Here is a 27,499-nt window from a genome sequence, read left to right on the forward strand (position 1 = left end):
AATGGTAGTAATGATTTTTGAAATTGGCCTTAAACTTTGATCCTAAATAACTTCTGAACAGATCAACGTATCAACCTCCGGTTTGCGCCAAAAATTTTCTTTATTTATGCCCTTTCAAACGATATATTACAATATGGGTAATTCCATTTAAAATTTTTGAGTTGGGATCCCCCTGGGGTACCTTCTTAGGGGAACAACTATCGAAATCCCCTTAAAAGAGTAGTCTCTCGAAATAATCAAACACGTATGTTCGCGATTTTTCATAATTTTGAGCCATTTCCAAAATAAAAGAAGTGGACGGGTGGTCTGATACACCCTGTATAATAAGATAAGGTCTTTAAAATGTTTAAAAGATGGCATATATATTTTGTGGAAGTTGTAACAATAACTGATTTATATATGCATATATATTGTACATCGAATTTACATAAGAATTTTAAAAGTAATCTCAAAAATTTCTTCTTTAAATATGTTTGATATATCATTTTAATTATATCCTCATTTGAATTTAATATTGTATAAAATATTAAGAGAAATCAATTCTCTTTGAAAATATTTATCGGCATAAATTACGTCAATAAATTCTGTGCAAACTTATCGAGTAAAATGAAAAATGATTTATATGAGACAAATATGAAATTGTTGGGCAAACATCCGTTTTCTAGGCGATTAAAATAACTTTTGATAACTGATGGTTTAATGCAGAGATTTCCATGTATTTTTTCTTGTTGTATCATTGATATTATTATTTAAAATAAAAATAATCAGACATGGTGAAATTGGCCTTAATCGAAGTTGATCAAAGTAATCTTCGAGGAATTTAGAGTACAGTCAGAGTGTGAATAACATCTGTATATGTACATACATATGCACTTGTGCTCGCTGCAATCAGTAGATATATGGGCGGGACATTTGTTAGCTCACATTGCTAATTGGCCAGTTAAACACTAGGACTTTCTGATTGGTCAATCGTGCTAGTTATTCTAGGCATCGGTCGATTTGCGTGCTATCGGGATATGTGTTAACGAGACATTTCCGATATACACGAGCAGTCTCGCAATAGATGTTGAAAGCAGAGAATTAATTACGCGAATAATTTGTTGCAATTAGTTTATGTTCTATTAAATATATAATTTATATTAAATATATTTAATTTATATATTATTTTCTTGTGTTTTACTAATTTTCTTCGTAATGGCTACGATACTGTTCTTACCAGACCATGTGATAGAGATCATTCTCAGCTACAGTGATATCACTATTGAGGATATCGATAATTTTAGACACGTGTGGAAACAATTTCATTCAACAGCCGAATATGTCGAGAATTGGGAGAGAATATTTTTTCAGAGGTATTTCATCTTTTTGTTTGTAAATTTTTCGCGACTTCTTTACATTAATTACACAATCTATTAGATGAGTCAACTGAAAACCTTAAATATTTTTTATCTCGTAATTTATTGAATACAAAAGGTACGCACTTACATTATTCTTCTATATACGTAGTCTCCATGGTGTGCAATACAAGTGTTCCAGCGCTTCGGAAATGCATGGATGCCTCTAGAAAAATAATCTTTTAATTGAGAGCGTAAGCACTTATGCATCGCTAGCTTCACCTCTTTATTGGACCTGAGACTTGTCTCGCATCATTTCTTTGAATATCTTTCTCATCAGCCGTATTCGGCTTGCTCTTAGTTTTCACGTCTTTGAACCGCTCAAATGGGAAACAAGTCTCACAAGGAAGGCACTTCAAATGTCCTCCTCTGATTTTGATTTTGAATATGTTATAGTAGATCGAAAAATAAGAAACACGTATTTTTTATAGCTGCTCAAAAGCAATTTAAGGAGATGTAACAACCCCTGGAAAATTGGAAAAATTAGGAAAAACTATTATAGTTTGATTATTTTATATATGAACACGCAATATTTTTGAATCAAACCAAGAGAAAAAGTCACCATGAGAAATGAAAAACATAATTTGGTGGTTTTAATTGAAATATTTTATGAAGTTGAATCACCTCCAAACACGTTTAAAATTACACAAATATTTATTAAATGAGGCCAAATTTGACCAAAAAATCTGAAAAAAGTATACATTTTATATTAGTCCTAAAATAAGTTGACGTGTTTTTACTTTTTTCTAGAAAATCATTTCAGAAGGTAGCTACCCATAAATACATTTAAATCTTTCTATACAAGATCACGCGTGTCTCATTAATTTTCGTTTCCAGCGCTTTTCATAAAAGAAATAGTGGATCAAAATCTTATCAAAGAATGGTAAGTGAAATAAATTAAAGAATGCACAAAAATGATTATTTTATTTTTATTTATGAAGTTTTGATGTTTTCACATTAGAATATCAACATAAAGTTTAAAAAATTTACATGTTCAATTAAAATGAAACAGTCGATAAATTTACTTCAAAACTTCAATCAGAGATTATTTTTCTATACACAATAATAACTTCTAACTTATAATATATAAAATCCATTTAAGGGTAATTATTCTCTGAAATATGATTTTCTAGAAAAATGTAAAAACACGTAAACTTATTTTAAGACTAATATTAAATATATACTTTTTCAGATTTTTTTGCTCAAATTTTGTCTCATATATTAAATATTTGTATAATTTTAATCGTGTTTGGAAATGGTTCAACCCCGTAAAATATTTCAATTAAAACCACCGAATTGTATTTTTTATTTCTCATGATGACACAACTTTTCCACTTGGTTTAATACAAATAAAATATTGCGTGCTTATATACATATAAAACAGTCAAACTATATACCTTAATTTTTCCAATTTTCTAGAAGCTGTTATACATCCTTATAGTGTTTTTGGGCAGCTATAAAAAATACGTATCTCTTATTTTTCGATCTACTATAATATAACCAAATTTCATTAAAATCAAAGGGGAACACGTAAAGTATCTTTCTTTCTGAGAATCGATTTTGAAAATGTGAAAATTACAAAAATAAAGGAATTTACTAGGTTTGGAGAAATGAAATTATAAATTTTCTATTAAGTTTGCTCATTTTTGTAATTTTCATCCATTTATAGTTATATGATACAGAATCGATCCTCAGGTCCGACGAAGAGGTAAAGGCGGTAAATGAATGCCTAATCTCTCAGGTAAAAGACTAACAAATATAATATAATCAAAAATAATAATACATATATTAAAAATTAGTAATTTTGCACTTTGGTTTAGTAATTTAATTATTTTTTAAAATTATTAAATTATTTTTATTTTATAAATGTAATTATTTTATTTTATTATTTTATTAATTTATTTGGTAAACTAAACTGTTTTATAAACATAAAATAAAAAAATAAAAAAACTTGTTATAGTTACATAATATAAGGCTATAATGTTAAAACATGTTTTCTCCATTTTGCATTGTATATTTATAAATATAAATTTTTTTTAAATTATATACATATATACAATTTAAAATTAAAAAGATTATATATTTTATATTCTTTGCATTAAAAAAAATATTTATTTATATAAATTTATAATATCTATTATATTTATTATATTTATTAATATTTATTTTATAATATTTATTTATTAACAAATATTTATAGTTTGACTAATACGTCAAATATTATGCAATTCAAATAATTAATTGCTCTAAAAATGTATTACTAATGCACTGTATGATTTTCAAAAATTAATTAAAATATTTTTTATTTCAATTTTAGATGGCCTTCTGCGAAGAAATACTATAAGAAAAATGAGGAGAACAAACAAAAGGATAAAGAGAGATATTTTATAGAAATAGGCATAAATTGTGCAAGACAATTACGTGATTATGTGTCTCAAATTATTCATAAACATTATCATAAAAATTATTATGAATCAATCGATAATTTAATACAATTTGAAAACATATTTCATCTAGATCAACATTTAAAAAATTATTTTGATGAGATGATTAATTATCCTAAACATTTCATAAAATACTATTTCTTTATTGATGAGATTAAAAATTTGCTTAAACAATCTCCACGGTAGGATTTTCAATATATATATAGTACTATTAACTTTATAGACTAATGTACTTATTGAACAATTAATATTTCAATTTTTCAGAAGAACTGGTTGCGATCTGACTGAAAGATATTGCAATCTAAAAATATTTAACTATATCAGGCAATGTTGGGTGAGAAAGAAGTGGGATAGATTTCAAAAACAACCTGACCAGCCTTCAGAATGGATGGCTACTGTTATGGCAAAATTTATTCAACCTCAAAAGGATATATTGTATTCATGCGTAAAAACATCGCTGGATAATATCGCACTAGAGATACTGGATTACCTCAGAAAAAAACATCCCGATCATTCGATATTCTCGACATCCACTGAAACATTTACCTATTGGAAAAACAACAATATTCAAGATAATCATTGGGACGAAGCAGAAAGTATCCAGATTATAGATACACTCGAGGAATATATGTTCGATAAATTAAACTTTCGACCATGCAAATTGGAAGACACAAATTTAGAATACATGTGTATAGATAATGTAAGTTATTATAAATTAACGTGTTATAATTACGGCTTACTTTATGCTATGAACATGTTTATTATATACAGGGTGGCCCACATAAAGTATTACAAGCTGTTTTCTCTGCCACTGCTAAAGATATTAACATAATTTTTTTTTTTTTTTTAATTAAATGGGACAGGATGCTTTTAAATTTAATGGAGAAAAATAATATTGGAAGCCTTTAAAGAACAAATAAAGAGCCCCCTCATTTTTCTTAAATAAAATCATTATATTTTTTTACATAAATCGATTCCTCGCAATATTTTGCATAAAAAGTTATAAGGGTAATATGATTAAAAAGTGAATAGTTTACGAGATATTTTGTACTTTAATGTGACATAATTTTACATATATTATAAATTATCTCGTAAAATATTCATTTCCGATGACTTACATCTTATCCTTCTAACTGTTTATGCATAATATTGCGAGGAATTGATTTATGTAAAAAAATAATATAGTGATTCTTTCTAAGAAAAAATAAAAAGGCCCCCCTTTTGTACCTTAAAGGCCCTCAACATTTTTTCTCCATCAAATTTTCAGGCACCTTGTCCCATTTAATTAAAAATAAATTCAAATATCTTTACTAGTGGCGGAGAAAACAGCTTGTAACACTTTATGTAGGCCATCCTGTATATATTAAAAATACTCTTGTTCTAATTAATTTCTGTATTGCAATATCTGGTCTTAAAATCTTCAGGTCTTAAAAAATAAATATGGTCAAGAAATAATTTTATTAATAATATATCACAGCGTGGCCAGGAGACTTGGTCTTCGTTGCGATGTAATAGTAATGCTGACAAAACCCGTTCTCAGTATATTTTGGAAACCAAAATAGTAGGTATAATATTAAATTTTTAATTTTAAATTATTATATTCAGGTTCATGATCTTGACAACATATGTCAAGATCAAGGTCGTTGGAGCTGGGTCCTCTTTTGTCAATATTTACCAAAATTATCAAAACTTTTCGACATTTTTACTATTAACACACACACACACACACACACATATAATTTTAAATTATTTACAGTGCCATGAATAGTTTACAAAATGCAAGATGTCTAAACATAATTTGTAAGAAATTTCCGGATTGTCTTGTGAACCAGTCACTGTATTACACGGCACGGTATTCAGTGTATCTAGATTCTTATTCCTACTCAGAACCTTGTGAAATAAGAGCTACAGAGGTTGGTAATTACTGATATGTAATTTTTATTCATTTTAACACTAAATAATATATTTGGAACCTTTGCATGAGTCAATGAAATACGCTTAATATAGGCAAACAAAATTTTAAACAATCTGTCATTCTTTCATTTGTTATTACTACTCTGTGTTTACATTTAATTTTTGCCCATGTTCAATATCTTTTTCAGCAGTGGTTGCAGATACAAGTTATGTGGGGTTTTTTTTCAAACCTATCTTTCGAACTAGGAAAATATAAAAACAACGTGGTAAAAATTAGGATATTTTATACACATGTTACACATGCCGCGTATTAAAATAAAATAATAATAAAAGATAATCTCCATAAGGATTCTCTCTCTGATTACACGTACAATTACGACTACGAATATTATAATTTATCTATAACTTAAACAGTTGTAATAACTTGCTGTAATAGTCTATTTAGAAATTAACTGACAAGAAATAATCAATTGAAATCCAATCTTATTTTTTCCAGCTGAGGCTTTATTTTAAACTATCTTCTAAAAAAACAGAGCAAATAAATACAAGATCAGAGGACATGAAATATGCAGTAGGAATGATCGTAAAACATAATGCTCAATCTACAGATAGTTGTACTGGCGTAATAATTGGATGGCACCGATATGTAGATAGCCATGTTATGATCTCTAAAAGCAGTAAATCATCCCCTATGGACATAGGTGTCATGCCATTGAATCACTTTCGTAATTTTGGACAAACAAATTATATAATTCTTACCGAAAATAATAAAATATGTTACGTCGAAGAAGGTATGAAATATCATTAAAAGTCTTTATTTAAAATTATATTTGTTTACATTACAAGTTTTCTTTGTACAAAATATTATTTTATTTTACTTCTTTTTATTGTGTTTCCTTTTTTAATACAGCCGCTTTATTTATTTAAGCTATTGTTTTATTTATATTCTTATTTTATTATTTTATCTAAGTTACCATAAATTTATTTTCCATTTACATTTTTTATTTTAGATGACATAACTTTAACAACGCCGAAATGGATCAACAATAACGAAATAGGTCGCTATTTTTGTAAATTTGAGAGCACCCATTACGTACCAAATCAAATGCTGGCAAGACTTTTTCCGCAGGACGCTTCTATAACTGCAAAGACAATAATATCATAATAATTATAAAAATGAATAGTATAAACACAATTTATCTGATAAATATATCATTGGCAAATATACTATATCCAGTTAAAATATGCAGCTATTTTCTAAAGAAAATCGCAGTACGCTCTGTCCCATTATAGTGAACGGAATTTCAATAAGAAGAAGAAGGAGAATTCTTCATCATTAGTTAAGAATTATAATTCTTCTTATAATTTTAATAATTATAATTCTTCTTATAATTTTAATAATTATAATTATTAAAAAATAAAAAATAAAACACGTTTGAAAATAACAACTTAATAAATAAAGAAAAAAGTTGAACAATAGAGTGCAACAATCTTAACTAAGACAATGATATAATGCACGTTTAAAAGAGCTAATTGTAAGAGACATATGAAAAAGATCTTCGCGAGAATTTATTAATTAAAATGCAAATTCGATTTAGAGGTTTAAATTTTATCATAGAAGGTATGATGTAAATTCTCATAAGAAAATAAATTACATATTTCTAAGAGACTTGGCTAGAACATTGAGTTTTATACGATCCAATGAAAGTAATCGATACACTGACTAATCAATTTAAATAGAGAAACAGTAGATTTAAAAAAGTTTCTTTACTATTTTATACTATAATGTTGTAATAAATTATGTTTGCTATATAATGTTGTAATAAATTACGTTTTTTAACTTAAAAAAACAGAGTCAGTTATTGAGACACCGTCTCACCAATTAATGAACCCGTCTAACCAATGATTATATACAGGGTAATAGTCGCATCAACCGTCGTGTGCAGGTAGAGCTAGTTAAACCGAGTAGAAAAGTCCTCTACCATTTTGCGATATTCTCAATAATAAGAGAGATATTAATTAATAAAGATCGGCCAATTCGTGTGACGACGGCGAGAAGAGACAGCCCAGTTTTATGTCGTTACTAAGCATGCGGCGAAAAGAAACAGTATAATGTTACACGGTTGCTAAGCGCGCGATGAAGCGGGGAGGAGCGCTTTACAAAAGACAGTAACTCCATACGAGTAGCGCTAACTCTGGACACCCGAGTGGGCTGTCTCTTCTCACCGCACGCTTATCATCGCGCGAATTGGCTGATTTTCTTTAATTTATTTCTCTCTTATTATTGAGAATATCGCAAAATGGTAGAGGACTTTTCTACTCGGTTTAACTAGCTCTACCTGCACACGACGGTTAATGCGACTATTACCGGACACCCTGTATATACATTTTTTCTGACTGAAATTAATCACATATGGCATTTGAGTTAAAATGTAAATTATTTACATTTCTACATTTACACTACATAATTCTGAAACAAAAACAATCAAATTATGACAGGTATGGATTCTTAGAGTTATCAACTAGACGAACAAAGTAGTGATATAAGGCGGGTTCTAAGCCTGGTCCTCTGAGGAAGGGTGAGGGACGAGGGGAACATGTGGCGCGGGGAATGACGTCACGCGGGGAGGGGAAATGACGTCACGCGGGGAGGGGGAATGACGTCACGCGGCGAGGGGAAACGCGCGGTTTAGGGTCCGCGAGGGGTCCGCGGCGAGAGGGAATGCACGGTTATGGTCCGCGAGGGGTCCGCGGGGAGGGGGAACGCGCGATTACGGTCCGCGAGGGGTCCGCGGGGAGGGGGATCCGCGAAAGACCGCGTGAAGCTTTGTGAACAAGGGGTCCGCGGGAAGAGGGGAATGCGAGGTGTACGCAAGAAAGAAATCGCAAGAGAGAAAGAGATAGAGCGCAAGAGAGATAGCGCGAAGCGCACGCAAGCGAGAGAGAGAAGAGAGATGTCCGGCGAAGGAGAGAGAGATAGCGCGTGTATATGAAGGAATTTTAAATAAATATGATTTGAAATAAAAATATAAGAAAAATTTATAATATTAAATTTAAAAATAATAGGTATACTATACGAGGGTTGTCTGAAAAGTTTCCGACCTCAACATGAAGATGGCAACACTCGTAAACAAAAGTTGGGGAATGTGTTTGCGCATGCTTTGCAAGGTACTCACCAAAATTTCAGCCATTTTGGACGCGCAGTTGTTGTTTGACAATCATTTGAGTGAGTCGATGTGAGTGTTTTTGTGAAAATGGAAAAAATCGAGTATCGAGCTGTCATTAAATATTTGTTTTTGAAAGGCAATACGCCTACGCAAATCAAAGACGAGTTGGACGCTGTGTACGGGGACTCTGCACCATCATTTACCACCGTGAAATTTTGGGCTGCTGAATTTAAACGTGGCCGTACCAGCTTGGGTGACGATGAACGTTCGGGACGTCCAAAAACTGCAACCACTGACGATAATATCGCTCAAGTTCACCAAATGGTGCTAGACAACCGTCGAATTAAAGTTAAAGAGATAGCAGAGGCTATGAACATGTCCAAAGAACGTGTTTGTCACATATTGAATCAAGATTTAGGCATGAGAAAGCTGTCCGCGCGTTGGGTGCCGCGTTTGCTCACTTGCCGCGTCTCACACCTCAGCGGTTGCCATGGCGAAAATCCACGAATTACGGTTTGAACTGCTTGACCACTCACCAGATCTAGTCCCAAGCGACTTTTTTTGTTCCCTAAGCTAAAAGTTGCGCTCGGAGGACAGAGATTTTCGTCGAATGAGGAGGCCATCACCTTCGTAAACAACTATTTTGCAGAGAAAGACGCCGAGTACTATTTGGACGGATTGAAGAGATGGGAGCATTGCTGGGAGAAGTGTATAGACTTACAAGGAGACTATGTAGAAAAATAAAAATTAATTTGAAGAAAAAATGTCTTGTATCTTTTGTTACGTCCAGACTCAAGGAAGGAAGAGTCGAAAGGAAGGACGTAACTAAATTTATCTTTTCGAACGACGGCAGACTATCCGTCTGTTCGACCCGAACGAACGTCTGGGCCCAAATAGGTCAACGACCGCAAGGGTCGCTCTTACTCTATTTAAAGGGCCGTTCGCTCGGTGGTCCCTTTTTGGCAAGAGAATTTAATCTCTTTTACGCAGGATGGGACCTTGTGCGATCCTGGTTTACGGGAATAAGTGGGAACGGGTTATTAATAAATGAAAATCATTTATTTTGAAATTTATAAATTTATTCCTAATATAAAGACGAAAGAATTTATATACATAATAATATTATTGACGGACTTAGTTGCTAATGAAGAGTGAATGTATGTGTATGTGTCGCGGGTGATACATTAGTACGGAGGTCTTCAATCGGGGCAGAAAGGGGTAAGAGTTATTGTTTAAATTTTAGGGTCCCGATTGGTGGTTACAATAATTTAAATGGTAATAGGTATATAAAATTAGTGTCCATGTGTGTGCGTGTAAGAGAGACTTCTAGGTTATATGAGTTCGGTAATTATGGCGGTGGAGGGGGGATAGGTTCGTAGGAGAAGGTGTGCAGGGACGGCTAAAGGATATCTTCGCCCGGGAACATACCAGGGGATGATGTTATTCCTATCGGTGGTCTCTAGAAATTCGCGTAAGGCCTCGTGGTCTACGGGGCCTGGACCAATCGTGAAAGCTTCCTCAGGGACTTCTCGTATCCCTGGGAGCTGGTTTATCAGCCAAGCTCTGAATTGCTCGTATGAGAGCTTGGCAGGCGATTCTGATTCCTCGGAATCGTCGTCGCTGATATCTACTACCTCAAACCCTTCCGGATGTTCCCTATTTACAGAGGACGTTGGGGATGAGGGAGGAGAATCTTCAAGGGTGATTGTTGAGGGAGCCGGAGACGGAGATCTAGGTGGCTCAGGGCGTTCGGGAGAAGCAGGGGGAAGAAAGGGAGAAGGGCTCCGCGGAGAATCGGCGTCCTCAGAGGAAACAGAGGAGTGAGGGGAAGGGGCCCGTTGAGGTATAGCGGGTTCGGGAGAAAGAGGAGAAGGAGTTCGCGGGGAATCGAAAAATTCTGCAGAAGCAGAGGTAGCGGGAGACGGCGTCAGCGGGGTTTCTATATGTTCGGGTGAGGAAATAGGAGAGACCGTAGGGTGATATGTATTAGTTGTCTCTGTATGGATCGGTGTGTTAATTTTTTCTAGGGAGCCGAAGGTTTCGCCCGCAGCCAGACTCCGTGCCAACGCTTTCTTTAACCGCCTATTACGCCGGTTTCGCGCCAATTTAACAGCGGTTCGCGAGGGTCGTCTCCTTGGATTTTCCACTACGAGAGCGAATAATAAAGTAACCGGGCAAGAAGAGTTTTTACTGAAAAATAACTCTGGGAGTTCTTGTAAGAGAGAAAAAAAAAAAATATATATATATATATATTTATTTTTATATAATTTTGATATTTTAATTATTTAATAATTTAGTTAGTTATTGTATTACTTATTTGTTCATTCAAGAGAGAGAGAGAGAGAGAGAGAGAGAGATAGAGAGTGAGAGAGAGTAATAGAGAGTGAGAGAGAGTAAATCACGGATTGCTCCGCTATCGCGGGAAATCCGGAGTGATTTCAAAAGATAAAGGGATGATAGAATTCACGGATTGCTCCGCTATCGCGGGAAATCCGGAGTGATTTCAAAAGGTAAGGGGATGATAGAAATCACGGATTGCTCCGCTATCGCGGGAAATCCACAGTGATTTCGAGAGAGAGGGAGAAGATGGAAGAAATCACGGATTGCTCCGCTATCGCGGGAAATCCGGAGTGATTTCAAAAGGTAAGGGGATGATAGAAATCACGGATTGCTCCGCTATCGCGGGAAATCCAGAGTGATTTCGAGAGAAAGAGGAGATGGAAGAAATCACGGATTGCTCCGCTATCGCGGGAAATCCGGAGTGATTTCAAAAGGTAAGGGGATGATAGAAATCACGGATTGCTCCGCTATCGCGGGAAATCCACAGTGATTTCGAGAGAGAGAGAGAGATAAGGATGGGGGAAGAAAGGACAGTTTTTCGAAGTTAGAATTTAACAAGGATAATAAATTAATAAATTAAAAAGGAAAACAATTATAATTTAATTGAAGTCCCAGAATTATTTTAAGTATTATTAGTAAGGGTGGAGATGTAGCGTGCTTGATAACTTACTACTTATGGAGTGCGCAGGTAGATGTTAATTATTCCAGGTGTGAATCTGGCTACGGACTCCTCCGTGAGGATGTTCCACTCGCAGTTGTTCACTCGCGAAAATCGTCGTACTCGGTGAGCACTGGGCACACGATGATTTCACAAATGTCACTGCGAATGCTCACGAGTTCGAGATTCTCTCGAAGGATGGTGATACAACTTTTCGCGATTGATCCGCGAGCGTAGGTTTGAGGAAAGATTGATATTCTCTGAGAGATGTTACGGGTATATATACCTTCTTGCTCCTCCTTCCCGTTAGTTTGTTAATATTTCCTGACGAATAGGGAATTTTTCAATAACGCCCTTTCAGTCCCGGAGGCGTCTCTTGACTTTAAAAGTTTATCGGGATTGGTCAGGGCTTTTGTTTAGGGCCCTAGGTTTTGACCAATGGAGAATTTGTTGAGGTTTATATTTTTATTATCCTCTCGAGATTTCGATATCGGCGGCGGTGTTTGTTGTTAGTTTTTCCTATATCGCGATATTTGTCGTTTGTTAGTGCCGCTTTTATCGGCGGGTTCTCGCTTTATTGCCCTCGCGTGTGGCTTAGAGCTTGTTTACTGAGAGGCGATGCGTGTGGCATCTTTTTAATCTTTATATTTTTCGCCGCTTTCTCGCGAGAATACCCGCAGGTGTGCTATCTTATTTTGCACACTTTCGTTTTCATTATTTGTTTTCCCCTAATTTTACTAGGGAAGGATTTGCTTTCGGCGCGTTCTCGCCGTCTTTATGTTTTGCCGATATGTGATTTTAACTTATTATTCGCGAGGGTGTCGGCAAGAATCCGCTTTCGGCATCTTTCCGCCTGGTCTCTTTTATTTACCGATTTTGTAATATTTATCGGTCGCTCACGATATCTGCAGCTGTCCGTTTCGCTGGGCACGTTTTCGTTTTATTATATACGTGCCGCTTAGATTATTATTATCTTTTTTCTTCCTTTCTTATTTACCTAACAACAAACTTCGCCTTGGTCGTGGGAAAGAAAAGAATCGTGAAGTCCGCCGGACGTAACACCCCCCGCCTTAGACAAATGTTGGGGGTGTAAAAACACAACATTTGCAAAAAGAATCTGTGAGGAATAATTCGATTCTTTTCTTGCCACGACTTGCCGATTTGGTAGAAAGACTCACATTTAATTCTGTTTTTATTAAATGTGTTTCTTTGAGTTCCTAATTACTATTTAAATATTTTGTAGAAAAGGAGGAAAGAAAAGGCGACCACCATAACCCCTTCCTTTGTTCTTTCGTCCTTTCCTCGCTTTTTATACAATTTACTTATAGCTTATTTTTAATTGTACTTATTTATTTAAATTTAGTACCGCTAATACATGTAACGCTGGTGTGGAGCCCTTTTTCTATCGTATGAAAATTCTAATGAAAATAGAGGGATATATATATATATAAAATATATATATGTTATATATAAAGAAAAGAAAAGAATTTAGGCACGTTTTTATCTGCCTGATTTTCGTCAGTAGTAAATGTCAGTTCTCTGGTGTCAAGTAGCAGGTCCCTTCCTTTTATTGCTCTTCTACCCCTCTGGGGATCACAGCTTGACCCCAGCCTTCGGCCAAGTATGTCTGGTCGACGTATAGATATTCTTCTATGCAGTCCCTGCAGTTTATTGCCGGTTTGATTGTTACTATTACTTTATTGCATTTAGTGCAATTTGTTTGGTCGCCAGCTGATATTTCGTGGACCAAATTATGCGGTGGTATTGTTGCATATTCTTGGTTTTCCTCGGCTGATATTTTACCATAGCATTCTTGACAAATTTTGCTGCAGTCAGTCGTATCTTGATAGATTTCACCCTCCATTAATGTAACACACCGGAGTTCTGTTAGATTTCGGTATGTTTCGGGGTGGTCTCCTGGTTTAACACCGTCGATTGGGCCTTGGCGTACTTCTTCCGGCATCTCGGGTGTCCATTGAAGATGGTGATATACTGGCATTGTTATACTGCAACCGATGATCAGGCAGTATGTTTTGACGATAATGATGTAATTAAGATAGAAAATGGTTCCACTTGTTTACAAAGTATTATTATTATGAGGTTAAGTATAAGGTATAAATTTGCGCATGTAATTAAAGAAGAAACACATATATTCATGATAAGTATACAAAAAAACTGAAATCTAAGAACGCAAATGTTGAAATATTACCAATAACGATTCAATATATATATATGGTCTAATAGTAATTAATACAAAAAAAAAAAAAAAAAAAAAAAAATAATATGATATGATAATGTGTAGCATCAATAATGACGCTATAATTATAATGTGCAAAAGAAGTACATAATATAAAGAGGAAAGGTAGGGTGATATAGTGACTAATGATAATAGTAATTAATATTTGGGATATATGGGAGTACTTAAACGCTTGCGTAATTCTAACTAATACATAATTCAAAATTCAAACGAAGTAGTAGTAAGGTAAAGAAAATTTAGGGTCTATAGGAATACTTATTGTTAAACACTAGAGTAATTCTGAATTAATACACAATTCAGATTTCAAATGAATAGTGGAGTAATAAAAATTTAGAATATATAGAATTATTTAAATGCTACAATAACTCTAAGTTAACACATAATTCTGGTTATATATATATATATATTTTTTTTTTTTTTTTTTTTTTTTTTTTTTTTTTTTTTTTTTTTTTTTTTAGACTGAGGGTTCCACGTCGGCGGTGATTTTTGTGCAAAGTTCGGCGTGGCCAATCCGAATTAGCGCGTCCCTAAAGTTATATGCTCTATCGAACATTTTGGTGGTCTCCATATGGAGTTTCACCAGGGCCGCACCCTTTCTTAGAGGATGGACTATATTTATCCATCCATCTTGTCCCTCTAAAAGGAGTCGACACAGGTCTCGTGTCATTATTGGCCACGTTTGCCTACCATTAGGGGCTGCGGTGTGGGCTAATCCACATATTATGGCTTGCCAGGATACCCCCTTAAAACGGTCTTCTAGGTGATACACTTCGCTCATACGGCGCCACACTGTTCTTCCCCAGTCGCCGAGCATTATTTTGACCATCCAAGTGTTTTTATTTATGCTTTGTATAAACCCTCGCTTCCATCCTTTCTTGTCTTTAACCACGACCTCTAAGTCCTCCTTCATATGGTGAGGGTATACGAGCAATGAATTGGCTCTCCTATCCATCCGGAATTGGATTTCTTCTTCCATTTCCAGGAGTTCCCTTGCGCTATTTTTTAGTTGTACCCAAAACAGCAAGGGTGATTCCGCTCTTACCACGGTCACCTTCAGGCGACCGCGAGTCAAGAATTCAGTGTCGATGTAAGAGGTTTCCATTTCTGTATATAAAAAAAAATTTTACTGTTTTTGGTGCATGGGGAGATCCAAAAAGGGGGTTTATTGTGTTGGCGGTATGCCTTGCTTGATATGTGAAGAAAACCGGGGGGGGGTTATTGTAATTGGCGGTATGCCTTGCTTGATATGTGAAGAAAACCGGGGGGGGGTTATTGTAATTGGCGGTATGCCTTGCTCGTTAAAATTTCGCTTCTTTAAGCTCCAAGGTATATGTAGTATCTTCCCGTGGGGGGAGGAGGGGGTAGGTAGCTGTTGGAGTTGTGTTGTTTTCCGTGTGGATGGTTTCAGGTGTCTCGTTATTTTGGGTATAGGGAACCGGCACGCTGGCTTTCGATTTTTTCGATTGCCTTGTTTTCAAATGTATTAGTAGATGTGTTAGGGAGTCCCATAGGGCTCCTAGCAGGTACAAGGACCACCCGTACACTGTGTGTAAGGCGTAGCCGTGTACTATTGTGTCTAGCGTCAGTTTTATGACTCTGATGCTCAGGTATATTCCGATTAGTCCAGCGCTGAGATTCCCGAAAAATAGAAATTTATTCCAGAATTTGTTCCATGTAGATATTGCTATTTTTTCTATGGTGTTTGTATCAAGTAAATTGGAGATTGATCCCCCTTCCAGGGATATGGTTTTTCCCATCACCCCTCTCGCTAGGGAGTTGAGGACGGCAGGTCGTTCGGCTGGAAACATTATATGATCTCGTAGGTCCTTTAAATCTGTTTCCGTGTATATACCGCTGGTGGCGAGCGATCCTGGGCTGATGTATTTCCATACAGGCTTAGTCAATGGTTTTATAGTGACCGGCGGTATGGTATCCACTGGTCTTGGCATAAATTTGTACCAAGAATCTCCTAGCTGATACATGGCGGGTGCTAATGTGTTACAAGTGGTTTGCGTTCCTTGTTGCAATAATATGTGCGTTTGTGGAGTTAAATAATACGTTTGATTTTCCCGAAGCACGGGTAGTTGGTTGTAGCATCGGTTTGTTTGAGCGAGCTTGACTTCGACGGGTACGCATTTTACGATGTGAATAACCTCTCCAGCTAGTAGAGCCATATAGCCGGGCCCTTTCATTAGATGATATGCAAAAATATCTGGAGATTGTGTGGCTATGGCCAAAGCGTTTTGTAGCATTCGTTGCTCTAAATTACATTGTTGTAATAAAATGTCATGGTAAAGTTGATTAATTTGCGTGCGAATATGTTTTTCCACGTAAACAAACTTAGAATTCATGTACGTGAAGATATCGAGATTTGAAACGCGCGATTGTTTTTTGAAAACGACGGTTCCTCGTACAGTTTCGAAAATCATTAATTTAGGATGTTCGGTACGTATTATCGAATATCCGCAGACATCTTGTTTGCCTTTACTGGTTAGGGCGAATATTGTGTCTTGTGTGGTGAGAGAATATACTGTTTGGCCTTGCTCGTCGTCAATTATTTTGTAGGCGTACCCCTCGAATAATATTCCATAGTTATTAAATTTACAGGGACCTGCAGGTACGGTATTCCAATACGTGTCTCCTCCTTCGATGTCTATGCAATGTGTAGAGCCGAGTTGGCAAGTAATGCCGGATCTGAGTTGTACTTTATTAGTGTTGATGCGTACGTCGGCAGTGTAATCCTGTAATGTGATTTTTACAGTTCCGACTACAATGACATCCGACCATGTTCCGTAAGGATCTGAGTATGCTCCTCCGTGGCATTCGCCGTAGTTGTCTACTTGACCAGCTAACGTAATCGGTCTGGTTATTGTGCTATTGGATTTAAGTCCTGAGATAAGAGTGCTTCCTACTTGATAACTTCCGTAACTATGCATTCGCCTGCAAGCCTCGCGAGTTATTTCTTCTATATATGAATATTTTCCGTTATGTACATCCATTGTGTGAGAAAACATTCCGCATTTCTTGACTAATCGGTCGATTTCAACTTTGCACTGTATTACGTGCACTGCTTCGAATTCATTAATTTGTAACAGCTGCACGTAAACTTGATCCGGTTTAATTTCTTTACGAGGGATATCGCATTCCTCGATGTTTAACAGTGATAGCGTGGTTAGGTTTGCGGAGGAAGATCCACAGTCATATCCTATTAGCCCATGTGTTGGATGCAGGTATACTGCTAGTATTATTAATATTGCGATTATTCGTCTGAATTTGCGATCCATCTGAAATATTAATTATTTTTGTAGGTGTGTGTATCTTTTTCCTCTTATAACCTTTATGTATTTCTACTTTATTTTTATTAATATTATATTTTGTATTTTTAATATATATATATATATATATATATATAAAAAAAAAAAACATTTATTTTTGTGGAAAATTAATCCTTTTTGTTGATTATTTAGTGGTTTTAATGTAGGAAATTCGCAATCGATTAGGATGCACGATTCGGCTATTTTTCTTTATTCTAATTTTTACATTATTTTTATTTAATATTTCCAGTACTTCATGAGGTCCTGTATAGTGATCCCCGAATTTTCCGGGTTTTGGCCCCTTTAAGAGAAATACATGGTCTCCTGGTTTAAAGGTTTGGGGGTTAATCTTTCTATCGTAATATTTCTTCGATCTGTGTTTTGCTTCGATAACGTTTTCACGAGCATTTCCTTGAATTGTATGAAGTTGTGTAACGAGGTTTACTAGATAATCGTTGTAATTCGCTAATTGGTCGCTTGGAGGTAAAAGCTCGTTCGAAGGAATTCTGGCTATTTTTCCGAAGACTAATTCGTACGGTGTATGTCTGGTTGCTTCGTGTACATTAGTATTATAATTGAACATTGCAAGGCTTATCCATCTATCCCACTGTTTTTGTTCGTTTGCGTATTGTTTTAAATATTCTCCTAATGCGTGATGCGATCTTTCCAAAGATCCGTTAGATTGTGGGTGGAAGGCAGTAGTACGAAATTTACGAATTTTAAATAATTTTGCGATTTTCCTCATTAAATCACTGATAAAATTTCTTCCTTGATCCGTTAATATTGCCTTTGGCGCTCCGAATATGCAGATGAAACGATCTACGAAAGCTTCTGCGATAGTTTCGGAGGTTTGGTTTTGTAATGGTATACCCATACAGTATTTGGTCAGCTGATCTTGTAAGGTCAAAATGTATTCGCTGTTTCTTTCTGTCTTGGGTAAAGGTCCGACAATATCCATGGCTACCTTGTCGAAAGAAGAGCCTGGTGTGTCTGTGATTATCATAGGCTGTTTTGTTTTGACGCGTACTAATTTTCTCAGTTGGCACTGCAAACATTGTTGTATGTATCTTTGAACGTCTAGTTTTAAGTTTTCCCAATAGTAATTGTGTTTTATTCTATTGTATGTCTTAGTGACGCCGCGATGTCCTCCGGTCGGCGAACAGTGCATCTCACCAATTATAACGGATCGTAGATCTTTCGGTGGATATTTAATTTGTCCGTTGCAAATGATTATTTTGGTAGTGGAATTAATGAATCTTAATTGCAGTTGCGATTTGATATTATTCCATGGAACGTTGTTGATAATTTCTGTTTTTGCAATGCTGAGTGTTCCTAAATTTAAATTTTCAGTCAAATTTCGTAAGTCGTGTATGACCGCGATAATTTGGTTGAGAGTCGCTGTGGGGCCTTCTCGTTCCGTCTCACTGATGGGTAAGACTATGTGGTAGTAGGTTTTGTATTTTATTGCTTTCGCTTTACCTAACTCCAGGGGTCCTATATTCGGGAGTTCGTTTCTTTCGAAGAGTTTTTCAGATCCTGAGTCTAAAGGTTTTCCGTAAATGTCGACAAAATACGCGACATTGTCTTTTCGCAGAAATAATAGTTCGCGAGAATCTATAACGTTGCTTTTAATTATTTTATTCTCAATGATAGTAGGTTTCATTTTTGTTTTTCTTGATTTTAAATTTTTATTGATAATTTCTTCTTCGTCGTCATCGCTTTCTTCCCTTTCTTTTCCATCTGTTTCTTTGTTATCCTGATCTTTGTCTGGCGGATCGTTTCTTTCTTCTATCTTTTCAGTATTGTTTTTGTTGTTATTATGATTTTCATTATTTTTCTTAATATTTCGTTTTGTCGCCTGACTTCTTGTTTGCATTCTGTTTTGTTTTGGAGGATCATGTATTAGCGCTTTTTCGATAGTTTGTGACGCTGGAGGTTCGTTTAGTTCTTCGGGGGTAGAAGGTATAGGATCGGCATTATTATCAGGGGGTTCTTCTTCGAGTATCGGTCCTTCAATTTCTTCGGTATCTGACAGATATAGTTGAAAATCGTCGTCTTCTTCTTCTTCGTCATCGGTTTCTTCCAGCATTCTGGAAATTATTTCTGCATCTTCTGGATTATTTGGATTTAATGTTTTTCGTTCTTTTATTATTTTGCAATCAATTTCTTCAAGATCTACTGGGTTTCTTGATAATGCGTCCGCATTTACGTTAGTTTTTCCTGCCTTATAAACAACGTCGTAATCGTATTCCGCTAATTTTAATCTCCAGCGAAGTATTCTCATATTTGCGTCTTGCGCGTTTTTAAACCACATTAAAGGTTTATGATCTGTAACTAGGGTGAATTTTCTTCCATATAAGTATGGTCTGAAGTGTTTAACGCAATATATTATGGCTAGTGCTTCCTTTTCGTAAGTGTCGTATTTCGTTTCGTCGTCCGTGAGTGTTCTGGAAGCGTATGCGATAGGTCTGTCCTTGTTTATTTCTCCTTGTGAGAGTATTCCTCCTACGGCTAAACCTGACGCATCCGTAGTTAAAATAAATGGTCGAGAGAAATCAGGGTATTGTAGTACTGGCTCTTCACATAATTTTTGTTTCAATATCTCGAAGGATTCTTCTTGAATTGATGTCCATTCGAAACGAGTGTCATTTTTTAATAGATTTGTTAATGGTTTTGCTAGTTTAGAGAAATTTGGAATAAAGCGCCGGTAATATCCGGCAAGTCCCAAAAATTGCTTAATATTTCTTGGGGTTTTCGGTCGGGGAAATTTATGTACTGCCTCTAATTTTTTCGGATCTGGTTTTACTCCATCTCTGCCAATTACGTGTCCCAAATAAGTTACTTCGGTTTTTAAAAATTCACATTTATCAGGTTGTAGTTTTAAATTAGCTTCGCGAAGTCGTTCTATTAATGCGTTATATTTTCGTTCGTGTTCTTCTAAGGAAGTAGCATAAATAACAATGTCGTCCATATAAACAAATAATTCTTCGCCCTGTAATCCTGTTAATACTAAATCCATTAGGCGCTGAAATGTTGCAGGAGCGTTTTTTAATCCAAAAGGCATTCGATCGAATTCGTAGTGACCGAAGGGAGTAGTGAATGCAGTTTTGTGACTGTCAGCAGGATCCATTTTTATCTGATGAAACCCAGATGCTAAGTCGCATACAGAGAAATATTGCGCGCCCCCTAATTGATCTAATATATCTATGATGTTAGGTAATGGATATGCGTCCCCGATGGTCTTGTCGTTTAAAGCCCGAAAGTCGAGGACCATTCTCCAGCGCTTGTTTCCTTTGGAGTCCTCTTTCTTCGGCACGATCCATATGGGCGTATTGTATGGCGATTGTGAGGGTTTTACGATGCCTCCTTCTAACAGTTCCTCTACCTGCTTGTTTATTTCTTCCTTATGTAGTTGCGGGAATCTGTATTGACGAGTGTTAATTGGTCGATCATCTGTGGTTGGTATTTGATGTTGGAGTACATGAGTTGCAGTTAAATTTTCTCCGGGAATATGAAATTGGTTTTGACTGTTTGTTATTAATTTCTTTACACTTTCTTGTTCCTTTTCATTTAGATGTTCCAATCGTAATAATTCGGTAATTTGTATAAAGCGGTCTTTCTCCTTTTTCTCGGAAACCACCAGACAATTATGCAAATCGTTGCTTGCATCGTTAATTTGTTGTTGTTTTCTTTTATGTTTAGATTTTCGTTTTCGCATAAATTTATCTATAATTTCTTGCGATTTATTTAATAAAGACGTCGAAACTTTCGAAGACGGTTTGGTTCTGTTTTTCATGCGTTTAGAGTTTTTAATGTTTAATTTTTCAATATTTAAATATTTTTGTGCCTTTTCAAGAAGGTCTTTTATAGTGACATGAGATGACTTTAATTTGTCATTGTGGTCTTCTGTGAATAATCCAACTTTCGGAAATTTGATATCTAGAATTGATAAGGAATTTTTCTCTCTTAAATTAGAACAAGATTGTGTCAAATCGCGTAGTGAGGTTTGGTAACTTCCCTCCTCGCAATTGACGGAGCTAGAATTTTCTGTCGAGGTTTGGAAATTTCCCTCCGAAATTCTAGAAATATCCCCTCCAGGAGAGGTTTGGTAACTTCCCTCTCCAAGGGATTTTGAATCATTTAAATTTTTGAGAGAGATTTGATAATTTTTCCCTTTACTAGAATTATTCAATTTTTCAAGAGAGGTTTGGTAACTTCCCTCTCCGTTAATTGTTGGATTATATGAAATTTCAGGAGAGGTTTGGTAGCTTCCCTCTCCAAGGATTTTCGAATTATTAAAATTTTCAGGAGAGGTTTGGTAACTTCCCTCTCCAAGGATTTTTGAATTATTAAAATTTTCAGGAGAATTTTTATTCCCCTTGTCAACATTAATTTTGTTTGTCCTTCGAGTTATTTCCGTAAATTTTTCTTCATCCTCGAAAATTTCTTCTTCGTCTTCGATATCAATATAAGTTTCGTTGGTGTTCATTGGTTCTTCGTTTATAGATGAAACTTCATCGTAATTGTTGACCGTCGGACAGTCGGATTTATGGTCGTCAAATAATTGATCCAACGGCTTTAAACGCAAAGTGGGTACGCGGACTTCCACTTCTTCGTCTAAAGTACTTATAACATTGAGATATGCTTTTCCGGAGATGTTCTCTACAATAGTGTCTCCTAAGTAAATTCCATGTTCTATTTTTAATTTTGGTATATATCCCACCTTTATTTCGGGGTTTTCTATCCTTACATAAAATAATGATTCGGATCTCGGAGACACTATTATAGATTCCGGTGAGAAAAACGGTATGTTAACTTCGGATACGGTCAGATATCCTTGAGCGTAATCTATTTTCGATGATGTTTGTTTAAAGAAATCATTTCCCAATATTCCGGATTGTGGAATCGGAAAGTCGCGAGATACTAAATGGAAAGATATCGGAATTCCAAGGAGATTTAAAGCGACTTCTCCGAGCGTATATACGGGATGATTATTTATACCATTTAATTTTAATATATTTGTATAGTTAATTTTTAGAGTTTTAGGTATAAAATTTTCCTTGATTATATTTGGTCCGGATCCCGTGTCTAATAGAAAGGTTATTTGCGATGGTATTTCGTTAATTTGGACCTGAACAGTAGGCACGCGACTATGTTTATCGAGGTTTACTGTTACGGGTCGTATGTCGATGGTTTGACGGCCTACTTGACTTCTTGAGATGTCGACGGGTGTGAAGTCTGTCCGGTCCCCCGTTGTGCACCCGACCCCGAGGGACCTGTGTAGTTTCCCTGATTATTTTCTTTTCGACGATTATTACTTGCGTTGCGTAACTGACAATTTTCAAGGAGATGGCCTTGTTCTTTACAATATCTGCAGAATGTATCGTTCTTCGTTGTCAGTTGTTGATTTATTTTAACACGACAATCCTTAGCGGAGTGTCCGAATTTATCGCAAAGTTGGCATGAAACTTTCGGTCTACTTTCCAAACTTCTTTCCTCGTTCTGTTTTTTCCAACAATTACTAGCCGAATGGCCAGGCCTTTCACACCATTGACAAGTAACCGTCGATTTATTAATTTGTTGTTGGGAAGTAGTTTGTCGGCATGATTTGGCGTCGTGGCCGGTTTTTGAACATAATTGACATATAGTAATTTTTTCTTGAATTACGTTTACTGACTGACGAGCGCGAGGATCGCGTTGGCGACATTTATCCGCACTGTGGCCGCGTTTTTTGCATATTTGGCAAATTAAAATCTCCGTTCCGTTATTCGTTTGAAAATCGTGCCCTTGTAAGGAAAATTGAACGAGCTTCCTACAACTACTTGCGGCATGTCCCTCTTTGAAACAGATCTGACAGATTTCCCGCACTTGATTAGTGTACGGTGATTGGCCTGTTTTAACGCCTTGGCCTTGGCGCAAACCTGTCATCTCTCGAAGCTCTCTTTCTATCCTTAGGGCGTCGGCGACAGTTTCTTGTACGTCTAAATCTCTAGTGATTCTTTGCTCTATTTCAGGCTTTAGCCCTCTAATAAAACACTTACACATGTCTTTTTCTACCGTTGTTTTTATATTTTGATTGGGTAAAATGTGACCGGAACTTCGATATGCTTCCAATATTTGTTTTCCAAGTAATTTAACTCTATTTGCGTAAGTGACGACATCCTCTTCATTCCTTTGATAAATACATCCTAGTTCTCCTTGTAACTGATATACATTTTTAGTGGGTCCATAAATTTTCTTTAAATAAGTAGTTAATTGCAATACAGTATCAAAATCTTCGTCCCGAATTGTTCGACGCGCTTCTCCCACTATTCTAGTTCTTATAATTTTAGTAAATTGAGCCTCTGCTTCCTTAGGAAGCATAGCTTTCGCTTCCTCGCAACCCTCGATAAAATAATTTAGCGGAATGTTACTACCGTCAAAAAAGGGGACGGCGTCTACCGCGTATTTTAAGGTAGCAAAGGGGTTAGGTTGCGCCATGTTAAAAGAAAGTAAATTTTCGGGATCGCTTTCGATATCAAATTTTTCGATTTGATCTTTTATTGTTTCAGTAGTTATATCGGCGGAATCGTCGGAATCTGGCTCGGGCGATTCGGCTACTAAAGTATTTTCAGTTAAATCGAATTCTGAGGAAGGATCTTTTAACGAAAAATTTATTTGGCGAGATGTCGAAGTTGAAGGTACTAAAGGTGTGGATGTGTGAATTAATTCGGAATCAGATGGTTTAGATTTAGATTTGCGTGTTCTATGTGGTGTTGTTAATGCAGTTTTATATAGTTCTTCTATTTGATCTTTATCAGTTTGACCTCTTGTTCCTTTACTCATTACCGCTACCAGGAATCGCACATTTCAATCCCGGACGAGCCCCCAAATTTTATTTATGTTACGTCCAGACTCAAGGAAGGAAGAGTCGAAAGGAAGGACGTAACTAAATTTATCTTTTCGAACGACGGCAGACTATCCGTCTGTTCGACCCGAACGAACGTCTGGGCCCAAATAGGTCAACGACCGCAAGGGTCGCTCTTACTCTATTTAAAGGGCCGTTCGCTCGGTGGTCCCTTTTTGGCAAGAGAATTTAATCTCTTTTACGCAGGATGGGACCTTGTGCGATCCTGGTTTACGGGAATAAGTGGGAACGGGTTATTAATAAATGAAAATCATTTATTTTGAAATTTATAAATTTATTCCTAATATAAAGACGAAAGAATTTATATACATAATAATATTATTGACGGACTTAGTTGCTAATGAAGAGTGAATGTATGTGTATGTGTCGCGGGTGATACATTAGTACGGAGGTCTTCAATCGGGGCAGAAAGGGGTAAGAGTTATTGTTTAAATTTTAGGGTCCCGATTGGTGGTTACAATAATTTAAATGGTAATAGGTATATAAAATTAGTGTCCATGTGTGTGCGTGTAAGAGAGACTTCTAGGTTATATGAGTTCGGTAATTATGGCGGTGGAGGGGGGATAGGTTCGTAGGAGAAGGTGTGCAGGGACGGCTAAAGGATATCTTCGCCCGGGAACATACCAGGGGATGATGTTATTCCTATCGGTGGTCTCTAGAAATTCGCGTAAGGCCTCGTGGTCTACGGGGCCTGGACCAATCGTGAAAGCTTCCTCAGGGACTTCTCGTATCCCTGGGAGCTGGTTTATCAGCCAAGCTCTGAATTGCTCGTATGAGAGCTTGGCAGGCGATTCTGATTCCTCGGAATCGTCGTCGCTGATATCTACTACCTCAAACCCTTCCGGATGTTCCCTATTTACAGAGGACGTTGGGGATGAGGGAGGAGAATCTTCAAGGGTGATTGTTGAGGGAGCCGGAGACGGAGATCTAGGTGGCTCAGGGCGTTCGGGAGAAGCAGGGGGAAGAAAGGGAGAAGGGCTCCGCGGAGAATCGGCGTCCTCAGAGGAAACAGAGGAGTGAGGGGAAGGGGCCCGTTGAGGTATAGCGGGTTCGGGAGAAAGAGGAGAAGGAGTTCGCGGGGAATCGAAAAATTCTGCAGAAGCAGAGGTAGCGGGAGACGGCGTCAGCGGGGTTTCTATATGTTCGGGTGAGGAAATAGGAGAGACCGTAGGGTGATATGTATTAGTTGTCTCTGTATGGATCGGTGTGTTAATTTTTTCTAGGGAGCCGAAGGTTTCGCCCGCAGCCAGACTCCGTGCCAACGCTTTCTTTAACCGCCTATTACGCCGGTTTCGCGCCAATTTAACAGCGGTTCGCGAGGGTCGTCTCCTTGGATTTTCCACTACGAGAGCGAATAATAAAGTAACCGGGCAAGAAGAGTTTTTACTGAAAAATAACTCTGGGAGTTCTTGTAAGAGAGAAAAAAAAAAATATATATATATATATATTTATTTTTATATAATTTTGATATTTTAATTATTTAATAATTTAGTTAGTTATTGTATTACTTATTTGTTCATTCAAGAGAGAGAGAGAGAGAGAGAGAGAGAGAGATAGAGAGTGAGAGAGAGTAATAGAGAGTGAGAGAGAGTAAATCACGGATTGCTCCGCTATCGCGGGAAATCCGGAGTGATTTCAAAAGATAAAGGGATGATAGAATTCACGGATTGCTCCGCTATCGCGGGAAATCCGGAGTGATTTCAAAAGGTAAGGGGATGATAGAAATCACGGATTGCTCCGCTATCGCGGGAAATCCACAGTGATTTCGAGAGAGAGGGAGAAGATGGAAGAAATCACGGATTGCTCCGCTATCGCGGGAAATCCGGAGTGATTTCAAAAGGTAAGGGGATGATAGAAATCACGGATTGCTCCGCTATCGCGGGAAATCCAGAGTGATTTCGAGAGAAAGAGGAGATGGAAGAAATCACGGATTGCTCCGCTATCGCGGGAAATCCGGAGTGATTTCAAAAGGTAAGGGGATGATAGAAATCACGGATTGCTCCGCTATCGCGGGAAATCCACAGTGATTTCGAGAGAGAGAGAGAGATAAGGATGGGGGAAGAAAGGACAGTTTTTCGAAGTTAGAATTTAACAAGGATAATAAATTAATAAATTAAAAAGGAAAACAATTATAATTTAATTGAAGTCCCAGAATTATTTTAAGTATTATTAGTAAGGGTGGAGATGTAGCGTGCTTGATAACTTACTACTTATGGAGTGCGCAGGTAGATGTTAATTATTCCAGGTGTGAATCTGGCTACGGACTCCTCCGTGAGGATGGTGTTCCACTCGCAGTTGTTCACTCGCGAAAATCGTCGTACTCGGTGAGCACTGGGCACACGATGATTTCACAAATGTCACTGCGAATGCTCACGAGTTCGAGATTCTCTCGAAGGATGGTGATACAACTTTTCGCGATTGATCCGCGAGCGTAGGTTTGAGGAAAGATTGATATTCTCTGAGAGATGTTACGGGTATATATACCTTCTTGCTCCTCCTTCCCGTTAGTTTGTTAATATTTCCTGACGAATAGGGAATTTTTCAATAACGCCCTTTCAGTCCCGGAGGCGTCTCTTGACTTTAAAAGTTTATCGGGATTGGTCAGGGCTTTTGTTTAGGGCCCTAGGTTTTGACCAATGGAGAATTTGTTGAGGTTTATATTTTTATTATCCTCTCGAGATTTCGATATCGGCGGCGGTGTTTGTTGTTAGTTTTTCCTATATCGCGATATTTGTCGTTTGTTAGTGCCGCTTTTATCGGCGGGTTCTCGCTTTATTGCCCTCGCGTGTGGCTTAGAGCTTGTTTACTGAGAGGCGATGCGTGTGGCATCTTTTTAATCTTTATATTTTTCGCCGCTTTCTCGCGAGAATACCCGCAGGTGTGCTATCTTATTTTGCACACTTTCGTTTTCATTATTTGTTTTCCCCTAATTTTACTAGGGAAGGATTTGCTTTCGGCGCGTTCTCGCCGTCTTTATGTTTTGCCGATATGTGATTTTAACTTATTATTCGCGAGGGTGTCGGCAAGAATCCGCTTTCGGCATCTTTCCGCCTGGTCTCTTTTATTTACCGATTTTGTAATATTTATCGGTCGCTCACGATATC

At 36.7% G+C, this 27,499-nt stretch overlaps 2 protein-coding genes and 1 long non-coding RNA gene across 3 annotated transcripts; 2 read left to right on the forward strand and 1 right to left on the reverse strand.

The window, feature by feature from the left end:
• The first annotated feature begins 1,194 nt into the window (after positions 1-1,194).
• LOC145932580 (F-box only protein 21-like) lies at positions 1,195-7,020 on the forward strand. The gene is made up of 8 exons (XM_083031615.1): positions 1,195-1,352; positions 3,712-4,020; positions 4,103-4,538; positions 5,263-5,399; positions 5,595-5,751; positions 5,944-6,018; positions 6,249-6,543; positions 6,763-7,020. The coding sequence occupies exons 1-8, from the start codon at positions 1,195-1,197 to the stop codon at positions 6,915-6,917; spliced, it is 1,722 nt and encodes a 573-aa protein (XP_082887741.1). The 3' UTR covers positions 6,918-7,020.
• A 1,810-nt stretch (positions 7,021-8,830) lies between these two features.
• On the forward strand, positions 8,831-9,262 carry LOC145933183 (uncharacterized). Its single transcript, XR_014424825.1, has 2 exons — positions 8,831-8,988; positions 9,056-9,262. It is a non-coding gene; the product is annotated as an uncharacterized LOC145933183 (long non-coding RNA).
• Positions 9,263-15,472: 6,210 nt separating this feature from the next.
• On the reverse strand, positions 15,473-26,829 carry LOC145949013 (uncharacterized). The gene is made up of 2 exons (XM_083058682.1): positions 26,603-26,829; positions 15,473-17,458 (listed from the first exon to the last, which is right to left on the reverse strand). The coding sequence occupies exon 2, from the start codon at positions 17,456-17,458 to the stop codon at positions 15,473-15,475; it is 1,986 nt and encodes a 661-aa protein (XP_082914808.1). The 5' UTR covers positions 26,603-26,829.
• Positions 26,830-27,499: the final 670 nt, after the last annotated feature.

The sequence above is a fragment of the Prenolepis imparis genome, unplaced genomic scaffold (assembly GCF_030444845.1).
Source record: "Prenolepis imparis isolate NDT839.2.m4 unplaced genomic scaffold, iyPreImpa1.0 SCAF_2, whole genome shotgun sequence".
In the NCBI taxonomy this organism is placed as follows: domain Eukaryota; kingdom Metazoa; phylum Arthropoda; class Insecta; order Hymenoptera; family Formicidae; genus Prenolepis; species Prenolepis imparis.

Coding starts and splice junctions, on each gene's coding strand:
- LOC145932580 (XM_083031615.1), top strand. CDS start 1,195: ATGGCTACGATACTGTTCTTACCAGACCATGTGATAGAGATCATTCTC. Junction 5,400..5,594: donor ATATTTTGGAAACCAAAATA/GTAGGTATAATA, acceptor AATTATTTACAG/TGCCATGAATAGTTTACAAA. Junction 6,019..6,248: donor GAAAATATAAAAACAACGTG/GTAAAAATTAGG, acceptor TATTTTTTCCAG/CTGAGGCTTTATTTTAAACT.
- LOC145949013 (XM_083058682.1), bottom strand. CDS start 17,458: ATGGATCGCAAATTCAGACGAATAATCGCAATATTAATAATACTAGCA.